Consider the following 17488-nt stretch of genomic DNA (forward strand, 5'->3'; position numbering starts at 1 on the left):
GCATGCCTGAGCAGGTGCCCTGGGTTATATAAGGAAGGTAGCTGAGCAACCCAGGAAGCAGAGTTCCGATCACGGTCTCTGCTTCAGTTCTTGCTTCCAGGCTGAGTTTCTGCCTTGACTTCCCTTGACGATGGACTCTAAAGTGTAAGATGAAAAAGCTTTTTTGATCAGTGTTTTATAGCAACAGAGAAACAAACTAGACCAAATACCTTTGAGAATAACATCATCTGTTTTGTAAAATCCCGTCTGAGATTTGGGAACTTCTTATATTTTTGCTTGTGAGCCTAGCCTTTAATGGCTGAGCCATTTCTTCAGGCCGATATTCTGCAACTTCTAATTTCTTCACATCACACTGTAAAAATAAACCAGTCCCCAGGCTGTCTGTCTACCCAGCTGTCTTGTAAACACTTGTGTGAATATAATTTCAGATAGCTTCTGCCTTGACTGCATGAGATTGAGATGTTGATAGAGTCCCACGTAGTCAGTATCTATGTTCCTTGATCAGTGGGACCAGGGAGTGAGTGCCGTTGGGTTGGATACATCTTTCAGATGTGTCCAGAGAGAGAGTCTGGCTAAGACCCTCCACGACTCCACCATTGCCTTGCCATCATGCATCTGTGGATGCTGGCAGACCCCAACAGGTACCTTGGAATGTTTTGGCCACTGATAGGCCAACAGTGACAGAGAAAGAAGGGATTTGTAACTGTGAGAACCTCTGAGCTTTGTGACTATACCAACAGAAAATCTTCCCATTCAACACACAGCCAGTGAATTGACCCAAACTTTTCAGTTATTGCTGGGGATGTCTCAAAAGTTGACAGAAGATGACAATCGCCACTAAGATTCCTTATGTCCTATGCAGTCATGTGATGGCTCCTCTCCGTTGTCAGCTTGACAGGAATGAGAGTCGTCATAGAAACTCACCTCTGAATGTGCCTGTGAGGATGTTTCTAGAGGAGTTTAGCTGGGAAGACGTGCCCCAAGTGTGGACAACATCACCTCGTGGGGGAAACTCAGCTGGGCCCCAGCATTCATCTCTCTGCTTCATGACTGTGACATGATGTGACCCGTCAACTGCTGCTCCTGTGGTCATGTCCTTCACCAGGAAGAACGCTGTGCTCTAAAAATGTGAGCCCAAAGTAACTCTCCCTCCAGTGGCTTCTGTCAGGAGTTCTGTCGTAGCAACAAGAGCAGCGACTCACCCACTGTCCTCGGATGCTCCTGGGGTGATACGCACCATGACCAACAGCTTGGGGAGCAAGGGTTTGCTGGCTTACAGATTGTAGTCCCTTATCGAGGGAAGCCAAGGCAGGGCCAGGAGGCAGGGACTGAAGCGGGACCAAGGAGCTGTGCTTCCTGCTCGATTGCCCCCTGACTCATGCTAACCCAGGACCACCTGCCCAGTGACAACACTGCCCACAGTGGGCTGGGTGGGGCTCTTAGACATGAACTGTCAATCAATGCCAATCTCCACAGACATGACCACAGGTCAGTCTGATCTGGGCAATCCCTCAATTAAGGCTCCCTCTTCCTGGGTACTCTTGGTTGTGTCAAATTGACAACAAAAACTAACCAGGATGCACACCATATGAGCTTCACTTCATCTATGGGGCTCATTTCATTTCTTGTCCTTAGAGAAATGATTGCCATACAATAGGAACTTAAAAATATTTGTTGGATGGATAAAACCTACTGGCCACAATCTTTTATCTATTAGATTTTTTCTCAAAATAGTCATTTGCTTTTAATTATACTAATTATGGATTCTTGGCCCCATGGGACAATGATGTCCTTCTTAAAGTTCTGAGACAGGAAACTGAATCTGCAATGTAGACAAAATCTGCCTTGGTCATCTTGGACATGCAATGCTGTCTTCCCCATCTAAAGGGTCAGAGCACCACCAAGATTTAAACATGGTAGTTGAGAGCCATACAAAGTTTCTAGTCTGTTTCCTTCACCTACAAACGTTACAAGTGGGGAAACTGAGGTTCAAAGGGAAAGGTCTTAGCATAGCTAGCATGGCAATCGGTGAAGAGGGCTGGAGAGATGCTCAGTGGCTAAGAGCACTTGCTGCTCTTGCAGAGGCTTGAATTTGCTTCCCAGCATCTGTATCAGGCAGCTCACAAACATCTGTAACTCCAGCTCCAGGGGATCCAATGCCTCTCTGGCCTCTGCATCTGTCCTCACATGTACATCTCCCCCATATACATGTATATCTGAAAAAAAGTTTAGAAGTTAGAACTAGGCTCTGCAGCTCTAGGACAGGGCTTCCTCTGGTGGCAGCCATCTTCCAGTTCTGACTGCAATCCATCAGGGGCCCTGAAGTGAGGGGAGAAGCAGCTCATGGCACATGTTAGTGTCGCACAATTAAGAAGACAAACAAAGCGATACTTTAAGATACAATGCTAGGGGCCTGGGGAGTTATCTCAGTTTGCAAGCAAGCATGAGGACTTAAATTTGACCCCGTGACATATGTAAAAATACCAGGCATTCAGAGAGTGCACATGTAATCTCAGAGCTGGGAATGCAGAGGTAGGTAGATCTGTTGCCTAGCCAGCCAAACTTATATGGAGAGACTTCATCCAGGCCAGTGAGAGACTCCATCTCAAAAAGTGCCTGAGGAATGATATCAGATTGACCTCTGACCTCCAAATGCACATGTACGTGTGTACACACACACACACACACACACACACACACACACACACACACACACAAAAGATATGTTACTCTTGCCATACCTTTAAAAAATATTCATTTTAATGGCTGTCTCACAGGTGCTGTCCATAGGCTGTGAGCATGCAGTCATGCAAACCCGAATTAGCAATGCCCTCCTTTTGTGCTTCTCTAAGACTACCCGAGACCATCTGAAATGTCCTTGCCACATGTCTCTAGAAGTTCTGGTTCTGAGAAGTTGGTCATGGGAAATCATATCTCTAGTCACAACCAAAATAAATGGAGCAGTGACATTTTCTGGAAATTCAGAAGAGACTTCAAAGTGGAGATGTATCCTTGTCTTTTGATTCCTATTGGTATGGAGGCTTTCTCAAGGATGTCCCCACTCCGCTCTGGCACAGTGACCAGTGGCATGCATGGGTAAGGCCGTAGATAAGTACCACCTCTTGAGGGAAAGAGGCCACAGCAGAGGACGATATTTAAACCTGCCCTGTGCATGCTGGAGTGTCCTCACTGAGGTCCAGGGCTGTCCCCCTCCTTACTGGTGACTTCATCTTCATTGTGCATTGAGCTGGATATGCTAATGTTGACCCTGTCACTCAGGCCCCTGGTGACACTGTCATAGGATGGTGGAAACGATGTGGCAGAAGCAGTTTCTGATTTGTCTGGGAGCCCGCAGCTGTCATTTGCCATGAATGTGACATAGCCTTCACCAGGGAGTGGCGCGTCATCCTCCTCAGCCCTGGGCACTCTCAGGGGGTTGGAGAGCGTCAAGGAGCGTTGTAACACATAGCTCCGATAGGCCTTTTGAATGACAGTGGCTGAGATGTCTTCCTGCTTCCACCGGAGGGTGGTTGCTATTGGTTCGTAGGAGGCTTTGGAAAGGTTAGTTGCCATAAATTTCTCTTCCATATTAGTCTTCAGAGAATCCAACTCTCCAGATTCTCCCAAGACATTCTTTGTGAAGGCAAAAAGGATGTCCAAACAGTGGATCTTATCTCCAGGGACCAATGGCAGGTCCATCTGGATTAATATATTCTGATTGGGTTTTGGGATTCTAAGAGGGCCAGAGAGTGTGTCTGCAAAATCTGAGAGGGCAGAAAAGGCAATGAACTGGGTGGCCTCTGGGTCAAACTTCTCCCAGGTCTCATAGAACATGTCAAAGTCGTCCTCACTCAGGGGCTCTGTGCTCTCCTCTGTGGCCACATTGAAGTTCTCCAGAATCACCGCGATGTACATGTTGACCACGATGAGGAAGGAGATGATGATGTAGGTGGTGAAGAAGATGATGCCCACTGCTGGGCTCCCACAGTTCCCCTTGGAGGTACTGTTGTTGCTCAGGTTGGGGTCGCAGTATGGGGGGCCCGTGTTGAGGATGGGGCTGAGGAGGCCATCCCAGCCGGCTGATGTGGTGATCTGGAAAAGGCACAGCATGCTGTTGCCAAAGGTCTGGAAGTTGAACATGTCGTCGATGCCAGCCTCTTCTACAACATTGGCAAAGCTGGCCATGCCGAAGATGGAGTAGATGAACATGACGAGGAAGAGCAGGAGGCCGATGTTGAAGAGGGCAGGCAGGGACATCATGAGGGCAAAGAGCAGTGTTCGGATTCCCTTGGCTGCCCGGATCAGCCTGAGGATGCGGCCAATTCTGGCCAGACGGATGACCCGGAAGAGCGTAGGGGAGAAGTAATTTTCAAGTGACTTAAGAATTGCAGAAAACAACAGACCTGTGAAACAGGGTGGAAAATTATCTAATTAGTGTCTGAAACCATGAGCTCTGATTAAGTTGGCTATGATCACATTTCCTCTTCTTTTCTCAGTATAGGCATCCATATTCAAGGAGTCTGTGCCTTAGCCTGACCTGCTTGTCAGCAACTGTCGATTGCGGTAGCCAGCCCTCCTTCAGGTTGCTTTTTGACCTTTCTACTATGTTCTTATCTTTCTCCCTACCCAGAACATCTTATTAGTCAGCCTCTATGGTTAAAACCCTGTCTTCTTCAACAACCATGCATGCATGTGTGGGAATATCACAGTGAATCCCATTAATTTGTTCAATTAATATGTGTTAATCATCATAATAAACAACCCTCTCTCTTCCACAGCCAAGTTCAGCTGGAAGTGACTGTAGTCTGTTCCACATGCCCACAATGCTTTGCTTCCAGCAGGACATAGCCCACCATACCCATTTCCCCACCCTGGTTCTGTGCTGCGGGTAGGCCAGGCCCCCTGTGATTCATCTCCCCATCCCCTCCTGTGAAGACTGACTCAGTTCCTGGCACACGGTCCCACAGATGATTGTATGGAACTCGCATTAATTATAAGGCAGGCTAGCAGTTGGCCCACTTGCTGACAGATAAAGAAGAATGGTTCTGAATGGCCAGCTGTCTGCACAATGGATTTCATTTATCTCTTTCATTTCCAGCTGTACTTGAACTCCATGTCAGGGTCTGGAGACAGGATTTTTCAGGGTCAGTTATGTCCCCTAATGCTAGCCATAAGAAGGAAGAAAGGTGAAGAATGCATATACCTCTATATGACATCTAATAGGAGATCATGGATATGTCTGGATTACAAACTCTTTGTGAAAACTCTTAAAGTCTACTCCTTCCAGAAAAGCAGTATGCATCCGTGACATCTAATATGAGATCATGTATCATCATGTGTGCACCTGTGACATCTAATATGAGATCATATATACATCATGTTTATATCTATAATATCTACTGTGAGATCATATATGTGAAATGTATGTGTCTTTAGTTTTCCCAGGGTTGTTCAAAAGAGAAGGAATTCATAACTTGCAACAATAAATGTCTTTCTGGTGGGAAGGGGGAATGGGAGGAAAAGAGGAAAGATAGACAGGTGGTCTCTTCAGGTGGTTTCCCATGCGCATCTATAAGGGATCCCTGCCCAGTGGACGGGGCTGCTATGAGGGAACCAGGAACGGTTGGTTAGAAACCCTCATCACAGGGCCACAGGACACGTGGTCTTTCTGTATTGTTGATGTGGGTAGTCAGACAAGCAAGCTCTTACCAAAATGTCCTTGTGAATCTCTTACTTTGAAAGATAGATGAAACAAAACACACAAATGAAAACCAAAACTCTCCAGCCAATCAACAGCAGAAACTTGTTATGCCAAGTCACAGAAGCCATAGAGGAAAGATCTTCCTCAATCCCCTTTTGTTTCTTACCATCTGCTTGATTTTTTGAGAAAGTCTCACTCTATAGCCAAGGCTGGTCTTGAACTCATTATAGCCCAGGCTGATCTCAAATTCACAATATTTCTCCTGCCTCAGTATCTCAAGTGCTTGGGTTATAGGCATGCAACACCACATCCAGCTAATAGGGTAGATCTCAGCACTAACTAACTAGTGAACTGGTTAGTTAGACTTACAGAGGCAAAGGCTATGTTTATAGTGTTGACAGTGGAAATGCTTTCATGGATATACAAATCTCCAAGCCTGACAAGTTGTATATATTAAGTTCATGTAGTATTTTTTTTGGTATGTCAATCTTAACTCAAAGATGTTTTAGAAAACCCAACAGCAATCCAGCAGCAATTCCAAGATAAAGCAAAGCTAGATTAAAACCTCAAACAAATAAATGCAACCCAAGCCTCTGTTTTGCCATGAGGGTAGGGCGAGGGATGAAATGCTGACAGTTTTATCTAGATGCCATTAGCTCTTGGTAGTAAATCAATGGAAAGTTAAACCCACAGCTGCGCTCTAACAGGAGAAGTACGTAGGCCAGAATATAACTGACAAAGATGTATTTATGATTCAATGCATTCAACTCAAAGTTGGTGAATCAGGATGTGTCCGGTTAAGAGTCAAGCATCAGTTAAACCACTAGTCCAGGGACGATGTGACAGTCTTAGTTGTTAACTTGACTGAATTTAGAATAACCTAGACACAGTTCAGAGCATGTCTCAGGACACTCCTGAAAAGTTTAGCTTTTAGAGCAACCCTAAATGTAGGTGATACCATCCCATGGACTGGGGTCCTGGACTGAATGAGAAGGAGAAGGGGAGCTGTGCCCCAGCATCCATTGTTCTCTGCTTCCTGACTGGGGACACACTCTGACCACACACCTCATGCTATTGCTGCAGGGTCGCTCTACCACAATGGCTGCATTCCTTCTTAAATCATGAGTCTAAAGCAGTCATTTCCTCTTAAACGGCTTGTCAGGTGTTTGTTCACAGCCGTTGGAAGAGTAACTAATATAGCCAGTCTCGGGTTGTTGGTGGGAGGGAGCTAGTTAGTAGAACACAGGCTCGTCTAAGTTCAGATCTGCCTCCTGCAGACTCCGTTACCCTGGTAATATTCCTAATCTCAGAGGTTCCATTTTATTTATATAAGGTCAATGACATCTCCGTCAAAGGGCTGCTGATCTGTGGCACCAGTGCTCAGAACTCAGTAAGTAGTCAGCTCCATTTATCACACCAGATTCTGACTCTAGACACCACTGCACCCAAAATATAGTGCCTTCAACAGCACACAGTGTCTTTACAACTTTGATCTCATTGAATTGAGTCCCTCACTTTTCTGTCACTCATGATAACAGCGAAGCCCACCAAAAGTCTTCTTTTTTTGAGAACATCCTGGGGCATTTAACGTCTGCTGCCTTTGGAAGACTATACATATAGGGCTCTTCTGACCTGTACCATGTGTGTTGAAAAAGCAAGTTGAGGCTGGGGAAATGGCCCAGTGGGTAAGGCCCTACAAAGCAGGGTATGGGAGCATGTGTCTGTAATCCAATCCCAGTGCGATTACAGCAAGATGGGAGGCAGAGACAGGAGAATCACCAGAAGCTTGGGGGCTAGCCTGGTGTGCAAAGCAGAGGACGACAGAGACTCTGGATCAAAGGATGTGGAAGGTGAGGGCTGACACCAGAGGAGTCCTCTGACCCCCACGTGTACACCATGGCACACATGCACCTGCACACACACACACACACACACACACACACACACACACACACACACACACACAGAGTTTTTTAAAAGTGAGTTGGCTCTTTCCTTGGTTTGAAAAGAGAGAGCTGCTGATCAACCCCACGAGGCTCCCCCAGTACACGGTTGCCACTCACTCCCAATGGACAGGATCACCACGATGAAGTCAAACACATTCCAGCCATTGGTGAAGTAGTACTGCCGCAGGGCGAACATCTTCATTACACACTCGCCCGTGAAGACGGCCACGAAGAACTGGTTGATTCTGCCCAGGATCTTTGTCTTCTCGTCACTCTGCTCATCCGTCTCCACCATCATGGTGATCATGTTGAGGCAAATGAGGACCATGATGATGATATCAAAAGCTTGCCTGGTCACGATGTCAAACACAAAGCCCTGGTACTTATTCTGAGAAAGAAAGGGAGGTATCAGGCCAGCCTGCTCCAGCCTCCTGCATCCAACTCCTAGTTATGGGAGCTCTTCAGGCTTCGTCTTGGGCATCTTTGGCTTCTTACCCTATGCTTTCCCTTGCTGCAATCTCTCCATCCTGTGAGTTGACATGTGTGTGGCTTTTGCTAATTATTTGCCTCTATCACCAAACTGCAACCCCTGTGAGGGCAGGAACTGTGTCCATCTTGCTTACAGTTCAAATTCTAGCATCTGCATAATGCCTGCCGTACAGAAGGACCTTAAGAAATTGAGTGGATGGAAGACAGAATGAGGAGCTGTGAGTTAACCACACCTCAGCATTTGATAGCCACCCTACTAGCTTGACTAATTCTGTACAGAGGCACTTACTGAGTGGATACTGTGTTCAGGGTCCCACATGTGTGGTTACCAGGGGTGGAGAGAAGAACCTGCCATCGTCCTACCAGCACACTTCCAGAAGCTTCTGAGTGGGTGGAGGGAGCTGCTACCACAGGCTGACCCCTGCTGCTGCTTCACAGTGTGGGTGGGTTGCTACCCTGCTAGGTTAGAGCAGAGACTCAGACCACAAAGGGCCTGGCTCTTTGCTTGACTGTTGGCTTATGTTCTGGGATGGGAGGGGCTTTGCTGAGCCACTAAGCTCTTCCATGTTCTGGGATGGGAGGGGCTTTGCTGAGCCACTAAGCTCTTCCATGTTCTGGGATGGGAGGGGCTTTGCTGAGCCACTAAGCTCTTCCATGTTCTGGGATGGGAGGGGCTTTGCTGAGCCACTAAGCTCTTCCATGTTCTGGGATGGGAGGGGCTTTGCTGAGCCACTAAGCTCTTCCATGTCATCATGAAATGGAGAAGAAGGAGGAGGAGGAGGAGGAGGAGGAGGAGGAGGAGGAGGAGGAGGAGGAGGAGGAGGAGGAGGAGGAGGAGGAGGAGGAGGAGGAGGAGGAGGAGGAGGAGGAGGAGGAGGAGGAGGAGGAGGAGAGGAGAAGAAGAAGAAGAAGAAGAAGAAGAAGAAGAAGAAGAAGAAGAAGAAGAAGAAGAAGAAGAAGAAGAAGAAGAAGAAGAAGAAGAAGAAGAAGAAGAAAGAGGTCCATTCTTGGTTACATGACTTCTAATTAAACCAAACAAGCCTCAGATTAGGGTTAGATATTCCAACGCTTGTCTGTTTCCCCACTCAGCCTGTTGGTGGGGCTCACATCTTGGTAACCCTCTGTGTACTCGGAGGTGATGGAGGGTGAATGATAACATGACAAGCCTGGAGTCTATTATTTTCTTATAATGTGGAGCATGTGAAACCTGCTTTTAGTGATTTTTTTTTTTTTTTTTTTTTTTTTTGGTTTTTCGAGACAGAGTCTCTCTGTGTAGCTTTGCGCCTTTCCTGGATCTCGCTCTGTAGACCAGGCTGGCCTCGAACTCACAAAGATCCGCCTGCCTCTGCCTCCCGAGTGCTGGGATTAAAGGCGTGCACCACCACCGCCCGGCTTTTAGTGATTTTTATAAGAGAGAACATTATAGAATAAAATCGTCCAGTCCTGTAGAACCTTTCACTCTTTCTATGGATAAGACAAGATTTAGAATGTGAACTTTACCAGAGGCAAGGGGTGGGGTGCATGTACGATTTGGGGAATCCCTCTGTAGTATTGTGTTAGCTCTGCCATTAGAAGCACCCACACACCTGGGAGGTGCGGAACTTCTCTGCCAATGCTCTGCTTGATCTCTTGAGACTCCTAAACACACCAGCAGAACATTCCAGAGACAGATGCTGGATGGAAAGAGAGCTGGTCTTGGGAGGACAGATGTTAGCACAGCTGTCCTGGCAGAAGTGTAGGTGTTCTAAAGAGATGCTTGAGCCCCTCCCAGACTATTGGCACAACAGACCCCAAGCAATTGAATTTCCCCAGTAGTCTCATGCTGAATGAAGGACTAAAGCCTGGTGCCAGTCAGAGGGGAACTTGTCTCCCAGGAAGAGATTTCACAGAGTTCTGACAACTGCTCAGGCCGCCTTGCAGGACAGACTGGAGTTGAGTCACTGATGGGTCAGTGATGGGCAGGACCACACTTGACCAGGGCCTCCTAGCTATGCATATCTCTTGCTCTCTATTTAAACCAAGTAGAAGATGGACTTGGGAGGACTTCTTTATTCCTCCCTCCTACCAATATGGCCCATGTTGAAGAACCTCCTTTCACTGGTTCTCACTCTCACTTGTCTCTTTAATTGGCATTTTGAGGATGGAAGGTAGAACCCAACTTGTTAGGGCTGCCAGAGCCTGGACTTGCACCACAAAATTTCCAGTAACATTAAGATAAAGTAGGAATTTTTTCCTTGAGTTTCTTTCTTGGCTCTAGACTTGAGGGAGGGTATATGATCAGACTATGTCACCAGGCAGGTGGTATCAAGATGTGAACACTGTCTATAGCACGGAGGGACCGAGGACTGTGGGCTCTGGAGAACAGCCACATGTGGTCTCTGCTTAGACACTGCTCTCATGGTTTCCCCAAGATTGCAAAGCACTGCTGAAATATCCTAACCTTGTCTCAGCTTTTCTTGATTGGGAACACAAGTGTTAAAGTTCACCAGCCTTGGATCACAAAGAGAAGAAAAAGCCAAGCTTCTCCACTAAGAGTATTGATATGGTCAATTAGTAGTGCACACTCTCCTCCCAATAGATGGAGAACCCCAGGAGCAGAGCCAGGCAGTGAGGCCCACTCCCCTCATGGGGAGGACTGACCTTATGCCACCACTGGGGGATGTGGAGGGTCCCAGGTAAGACTTTATTGGAAGCAATGGTATCCACCTACAATTCCCGCTCTGACCCATGCCTTCGTATCTACAGTGCACTTTTGAAATCTAGCCCACTCTATTCCCGGGACAACGAGGGGAAGAAGTTCCAGTGGTCTGTGGGCTGGTTGATAAGAGGGGAGAGGCTGGAGAGAAGGTATCAGAAGCTTGATTATTCTAAGGAGTGGCCCAAACACAGGATTCTGGTTCAGACGGTAGCTTAGCACTGGTGTGGGATCAGTGAAGGCCATGGAATTCAGCGGCTTGCTTTTATAACCCCTGACTTGAATCCCTTTGGCTGGGCACAGCCTTTTACCTGAATCTTTAATTTTGAGCCTGTTCCCACCCGTTGGATTTTGTGCATGTGCAAGTGCTTATGCACTCTGTGTGTGTGTGTGTGTGTGTGTGTGTGTGTGTGTGTGTGTGTGTGTGTGTGTGTGTGTGTGCAGGTCAGGGGACAATCTCAGATATTGTTACTAAGGTGCCATCCATCTTGTCTAGAAACAGGGTCTCTCCCTATCCTGGAATTTGCTAAGTAGGCCAGGCTGACCTACCAGTGAGCCCCAGGGATCTATCTGCCTGATTTACTTCCCCAGTGCTGGGAGGACAAGTGACCAACCACACCTACCTTTATAGATGTGGATTCTGGGGGTTGAATTCAGGTCCTTGTGCTTGCAAGGTAAGTACTTCACCAATAGCTATTTCCTCAGCACTGTGTGTGTGTGTGTGTGTGTGTGTGTGTGTGTGTGTGTGTGTGTGTCCTGAGAGGCCCTCAGGATGCCTTGCACACTCTTGTTCAGACTTATCCAAACCCAGTCATCTTCATCTTACGGGATTAGGAAGGACGTTTCTGCTGGTACAGTCTGGAACCTCCTGCCATCCTGATCCAATGTTTCTTCGCAGATGTTAGAACAGCATCAAATTGATACTCACTATTTACAAATAAAGTGTGGCAAAGGTGATAAATCTTCCTTTCCCTCCTGTAAATGTTCCGACACCTTGTACTCACCAAGTCTGGAGTAACTTATATAAGGACCACGCCTTAATGTAGAAACTCTAACACCCTTTCTATTTCATGACCTGTTTCCAAAGCCATGATTCAGCCACTTGTTGAGAGATGCAGAGCTCGTCAGGCAAGCTTATTTGAAGTAACCACTGGAGCTGTTTTCACTTCATTTAAACTTCTCATTTTTGGGGCCTAGGAACCTCATCACTTCCACCCTTAAACTTGTCCCAGAATTTTCTCCATATGGCACTGGCTAGGCGTCTACTCAGTCCAGGTTAAGCTGAACTCACAAACCTGCTCTGATAGAGAGAAACCCAGGGACTCACCAGGGGCCGTGGGATAGGCTTCTGGGGCTTCTTGGAGCCCAGCTTCTTCATGGCATTGTAGTACTTCTTCTGCTCCTCTGTCATGAAGATGTCCTGACCTCCTAGGTAGAGGAGCAGGACACACTGATGTTATTAAAATAACAAGATCCTCCAGAGATGCCAAAGCCTGCGGACCATTCCAATCTTCTCATCTCCTGAGCAGGAAGAATCAGGGAATGTCTGACCTGAGAGGGGATGAGCCCATTGCAGACCCCCTGCCTGGGTCCTGCAGTCAAATGCTCTACCACAGCACCATGCTTGAAAGCACTATGCTTGCTAAACTCTGAGGGGAGTACCTGGCTATGATCCACTGCCTGGGTTTCTGAAGCAAAGCTAGTTTCTGTTCTGCAGTACAAGAGCAGAGAGGGCTTGGGAACAGGAGAATACGCAGGCACAAAGCGAAAGCCCTTTATACCTTTAGCACTCATATTTTATATTGTAAATATAAATAAATATTTGGGATTAGGGTCCTATGAAGCCAAGGGAAGTATGGAGGCATGAATCTTCTTTTCCATTCCAAGAGGGTTGGTATTCTGCCAGTGCCTTGGCCCTTCCTGAGGTGTCCTAACTCAGTCCCTTGGGGCTTAAAGTTCTAGAGTCACAGGTCCTTTGCCACCCTAGTGGTACTTTGTAAGGAGTCGTCTGTGACGCTTGGCTCCAGTTGAGAAGACCAAGGTCACTTTATTGGAGGATGGGAACCTTGGGGAGCATTTATAACCCTGCAAATACAGCTCCCCCAGCAGTGGCAGCATCAGGCACCAGACAGTGGTGAGGACCAAACCCAGGGGACAAATATCAGCTTAGTGCTACAGACAGGAAGCCATTGGCTTTTAGCCGCGAGGCCACAGTTGTCCAAGGGATAGGAAGTACAAGATTCATTACTATGGGATTCATTACTATGGCCAAGACACTTGAGCCCCACTTATCTTTTTCTTCTGTTGATTGAAGTTGTCAATTATGACCCCAACAAAGAGATTCAGTGTAAAGAAGCCTCCAAAAATGATGAAGACGACGAAATAGAGGTACATGTACAGGTTGTCCTCCCACCGCGGCTGGCTGTTGATCTGTGGTCCAGACAAGGCAGGAGATGTGAGGAGGTGCATGTCTTAGGCTTTCTCTAAAAGCTAACCCTGAGACCAGGCCCCGGTACTTTATCCTGTAAGGCAGGATTGAGGAGTTGGGGAGAGGCAGCAGATAAGAGAGGCTGATGGAGGGGTATTTATTTATTAGCTAGGCCGATGCTGTAGGCAACTGGAGCTCCATCCTGCTGGAGAACACACCTCAGAGTGGGACCACCAAGGAACAGGGAAGCTGTAATGCTTGTCTGTCAACTCCTGAGACTTATTAATCAGAGCTGCCTGGAAACAGCCCATCCCCTGTCCTGCTGGGAGAGGCCACTGAGTAACATCTGATGAACTGAAGAAAGGCTTCGGACAGAGGATGGGCATTCCAGAGGACTCCAGGGGCTCAGAGGACGGCAGGACATCAGTTGTGCCTGCCATGGCAGGAAGGGACCTTACCCATTACTGTTAGGATTGGAATGTGCAATGTCTCCCGCAGGTTCGTTAATGTTTGGACACTTAGGCCCCAGTTGGTGCTACCATTTGGGAAGGTTGTGGAACTTGTAAGACTGAAAGTCTCGCTGGAAGAAGCCAATTATTTCCTGTCTGCTCTGCTTCCTGACTGGGACTGCAGTGTGACCAGCTGCCTCCCACTCTTGTCATGCTTCCTAGGCTGTGAGAGACTGAGATCCCTTGAACTGTAAGCCAAAATAATCCCTTCTTTATATTCCTTCTTGTCAGGTGTTTGGTCACAGCAACAGGAAAAGTAACCAATAAAATCACTGCTATCTAGCTGTCTGTCATGGCCTCAGTGAGCGAAAGACGTGCTTGAGAAGCCTGAGGAGCACGCGTGGAAGGCTAATTGAGCTCAAATGCCCAAACACGTAGCAGATGGACACTGCCACAGAGATGGGCTGTGGGAAGCGGTGTAAGTCTGACTCTTCTGGCGGGAAGGCTATTTAAATTTCATCCCAGATACAGTCAGTGCAACAGGATGCACAGGGGGGAGGCCATGCGCACCAGAAGCTGAGACTCACCTCTCGGGAATCGACAGCCGCATACATAATGTCCATCCAGCCTTTGAATGTTGCCTGGAAACAAGAAGTGGAGGGCAATCAGCGTCTGTCCATCTAACTGGACCTTCTCAGTCTATGGTGGCTCAGTGGGAGAGTGTGGGATGCTGAGTAAAGAGGCTTGGGGAGGACAGAGCTCAGGCAGAAGGGGAAGAAAGGAAGTCCCTGGGTGACTGAACTAATCTCACATGATTTCAAGTAACCCAGAGTAGTGTGGTATGGAAGACATGGGACTTTCTAGAACATGGCCTGAACTGGGACTCGAGTTGCCTAGCTATCGGGACACTGGTACAGGCTATTCTATGCTCTGTTGAGGCTGCCATTTTCTCAGTCATTTTCCTGGTTAATGTATGTGACATAAGAATAAGATACACGATTGTTTTAGCTGTCCTGGGTTTTTTTGTTTTCCCATATGAAGTTGAGTATTGTTCTTTCAAGGTCTGTAAAGAATTGTGTTGGAATTTTGGTGAGAATTGTGTTGAATCTGTGGATTGCTTTTGGTAAGATGGCCATTTTTACTATGTTAGTCCTGATCCATGAGCATGGGAGATCTTTCCATCTTCTGATATCTTCTTCAATTTCTTTCTTCAAAGACTTGAAGTTCTTGTCATACAGGTCCTTCACTTGCTTGGTTAGAGTTACACCAAGATATTTTATATTATCTGTGGCTATTGTGAAGGGTGTTGTTTCTCTGAGTTCTTTCTCAGCCTGTTTATTGTTCGTTTATAGGAGGGCTACTGATTTTTTTTAGTTAATCTTGTATCCAGCCACTTGACTAAAGGTGTTTATCAGTTGTAAGAGTTCTCTGGTAGAATTTTGGGGTCACTTATGCATACTATCATATCATCTGTGAATAATGACACTTTGACCTCTTCCTTTCCAATTTGTATCCCCTTGATCTCCTTTTGTTGTCTTATTACTGCAGCTAGAACTTCAAGTACTGTATTGAATAGATATGGGGAGAGTGACAGCCTTGTCTTGTTCCTGATTTTAGTGGAATTGCTTTGAGTTTCTAGCCTGGAAACAACTTAGATGTCCCTCAGTTGAAAAATGGGCCGGGCGGTGGTGGCGCACGCCTTTAATCCCAGCACTCGGGAGGCAGAGCCAGGTGGATCTCTGTGAGTTCGAGGCCAGCCTGGGCTACCAAGTGAGTTCCAGGAAAGGCGCAAAGCTACACAGAGAAACCCTGTCTCGAAAAACCAAAAAAAAAAAAAAAAAAAAGAAAAAAGAAAAATGGATAAAGAAAATGTTGTATATTTACATAATGGAGTATTACTCAGCTGTTAAAAACAATGACATCATGAAATTCACAGGCCAGTGGATGGAACTAGAAAAACATCATCCCGAGTGATGTGGGATATTTGTACACTGTGTGAAGAGGTGTTGCTGTGATTGGTTTAATAAAGAGCTGAATGGCCAATACCTAGGCAGGAGGTACAGGCAGAACTTCTGGGTAGAGAGAGGAAGTACGAGGAGGAAATCGAGGTACATGAGAGAGATGTCAGGAGATGCAGAACAAGCAAGACATGCAGGAGGAGAGGTAACAGCCACAAGTCATGTGTCAGCACACAGACTGATAGAAATGGGTTAATATAAGTTATAAGACTAGTTAGGAACAAGCCTAAGCTAAGGCCAAACGTTCATAATTAATAAGTCTCCGTGTCATTATTTGGGAGCTGGCTGGTGGGACAGAGAAAGACTCACTACAGTGTGAGGTAACCAAGACCCAGAAAGATAGACATGGTATGTACTCACTTATAAGTGGATATTAGCTATGAAGTAAATGATAACCATGCTATAATCCACAGCCCCAGAGAAGCTAAGTAACGAGGAGACTCAAGGGGAAGGAGGCACTTGGATCTCCCTGGGAAGGGGAAATAGAGATTTCATGGGTGGATTGGGGGCAGGTGGGGATGGGAACATGGGGGAACATGTGGGAGTGGGGTGGGGGAGAGTACTGAAAGAGATGACTGGAAAGGAGGCCATTTCAGGTGAGGTAGAAACCTGGTACAAGGGAAACTCCCAGGAACCTACAAGGATGACCCAGCTAAGACTCCAAGCAACAGGGGATATGGAGCCTGAACTGGCCATCTCCTGTGACCAGGCAAGACCTCCAGTGGAGGGAGTGGGACACCAACCCAGCCACATAACCTTTGACCTACAGTCTGTCCTTACCTATGGGATGTGCTGGGGTAAGGAAGACACAGAGATTGTGGGAGTGGCCAACCAATGATTGGTCCAGCCTGAGACCCATGCCACAAGAGTGAGTCCACCCCTGACACTGCCTGGAGGGCCAAGACCCAGAGGCTGGATGGCCCAGAGACCTGGATAGAACCAAACATGACTGGAGAAAAAAATGTCAGTATAATGATTCCTAATGATATTCTGCTGTACTCATAGATTGGTGCCTAGCCCAATTGTCATCAGAGAGGCTTCATCTAGCAACTGATGGAAACAGATGCAGAGACCCACAGCCAGACACTGGGCCCAGCTGGGGGAATCCCACTGAAGAGAGGGAGAAAGGATTGTAAGAACCAGAGGGGTCACAAGAAAACCCACAGAATCAACTAACCTGGCTCATAGGAGCTCACAGAGACTGAACCGACAACCAGGGAGCCTGCATGGGACAAACCTAGGCCCTCTGCATATATGTTACAGTTGTGTAGCTTGGTCCTCCTGTGGGACTCCCAACAGTGGGAACAAGGACTGTCTCGGACTCTTTTACTGGCTTTTGGGACCCTATTCCTCATACTGGGTCATCTTGCCCAGCTGTAGTACCAGGAGGTGCTTAGTCTTATGGCAACTTGATATGCTGTGTTTTGCTGATGTCCATGGGAGGCCTGCCCTTTTCTGTGAGCCACCACGTGGTTGCTGGGAATTGAACTCAGGACCTCTGGAAGAGCAGTCAGTGCTCTTAACCTCTGAGCCGTCTCTCCAACCTCCCTTTTCTGAACAGAAATGGAGGAGGAGTGGATTGTTGTAGGGAAGGGAGGTGGGGAAGGGACTGGGAGAGGAGGGAGGGGAAAATGTGGTTGGGATGTAAAATAAATAAATAAATAAATAAATAATAATCTATTTTCAATATCAAAATAAAGAATACACATCTGAAAGTGGGAGTGAGACCAATTTCCTGTTTTCAGTTTTAGCATTCGTGTGT

At 47.0% G+C, this 17488-nt stretch overlaps 1 protein-coding gene across 1 annotated transcript in view; it reads right to left on the reverse strand.

The window, feature by feature from the left end:
• Positions 1–2742: 2742 nt before the first annotated feature.
• Scn10a (sodium voltage-gated channel alpha subunit 10) overlaps positions 2743–17488 on the reverse strand; it is a 57096-nt gene continuing 42350 nt past the window's right edge. Inside the window, exons 12-16 of the mRNA XM_052724202.1 lie at positions 14296–14349; positions 13120–13261; positions 12159–12259; positions 7765–8035; positions 2743–4403 (exon numbers count right to left, since the gene is read on the reverse strand). Of these exons, the coding sequence (XP_052580162.1) occupies positions 3187–4403; positions 7765–8035; positions 12159–12259; positions 13120–13261; positions 14296–14349 (1785 nt within the window). The 3' untranslated portion in view covers positions 2743–3186. The remainder of the gene's footprint in view (positions 4404–7764; positions 8036–12158; positions 12260–13119; positions 13262–14295; positions 14350–17488) is intronic.

This window comes from Peromyscus californicus, unplaced genomic scaffold, assembly GCF_007827085.1.
Source record: "Peromyscus californicus insignis strain IS unplaced genomic scaffold, ASM782708v3 Scaffold_11__1_contigs__length_118956290, whole genome shotgun sequence".
Taxonomy (NCBI): domain Eukaryota; kingdom Metazoa; phylum Chordata; class Mammalia; order Rodentia; family Cricetidae; genus Peromyscus; species Peromyscus californicus.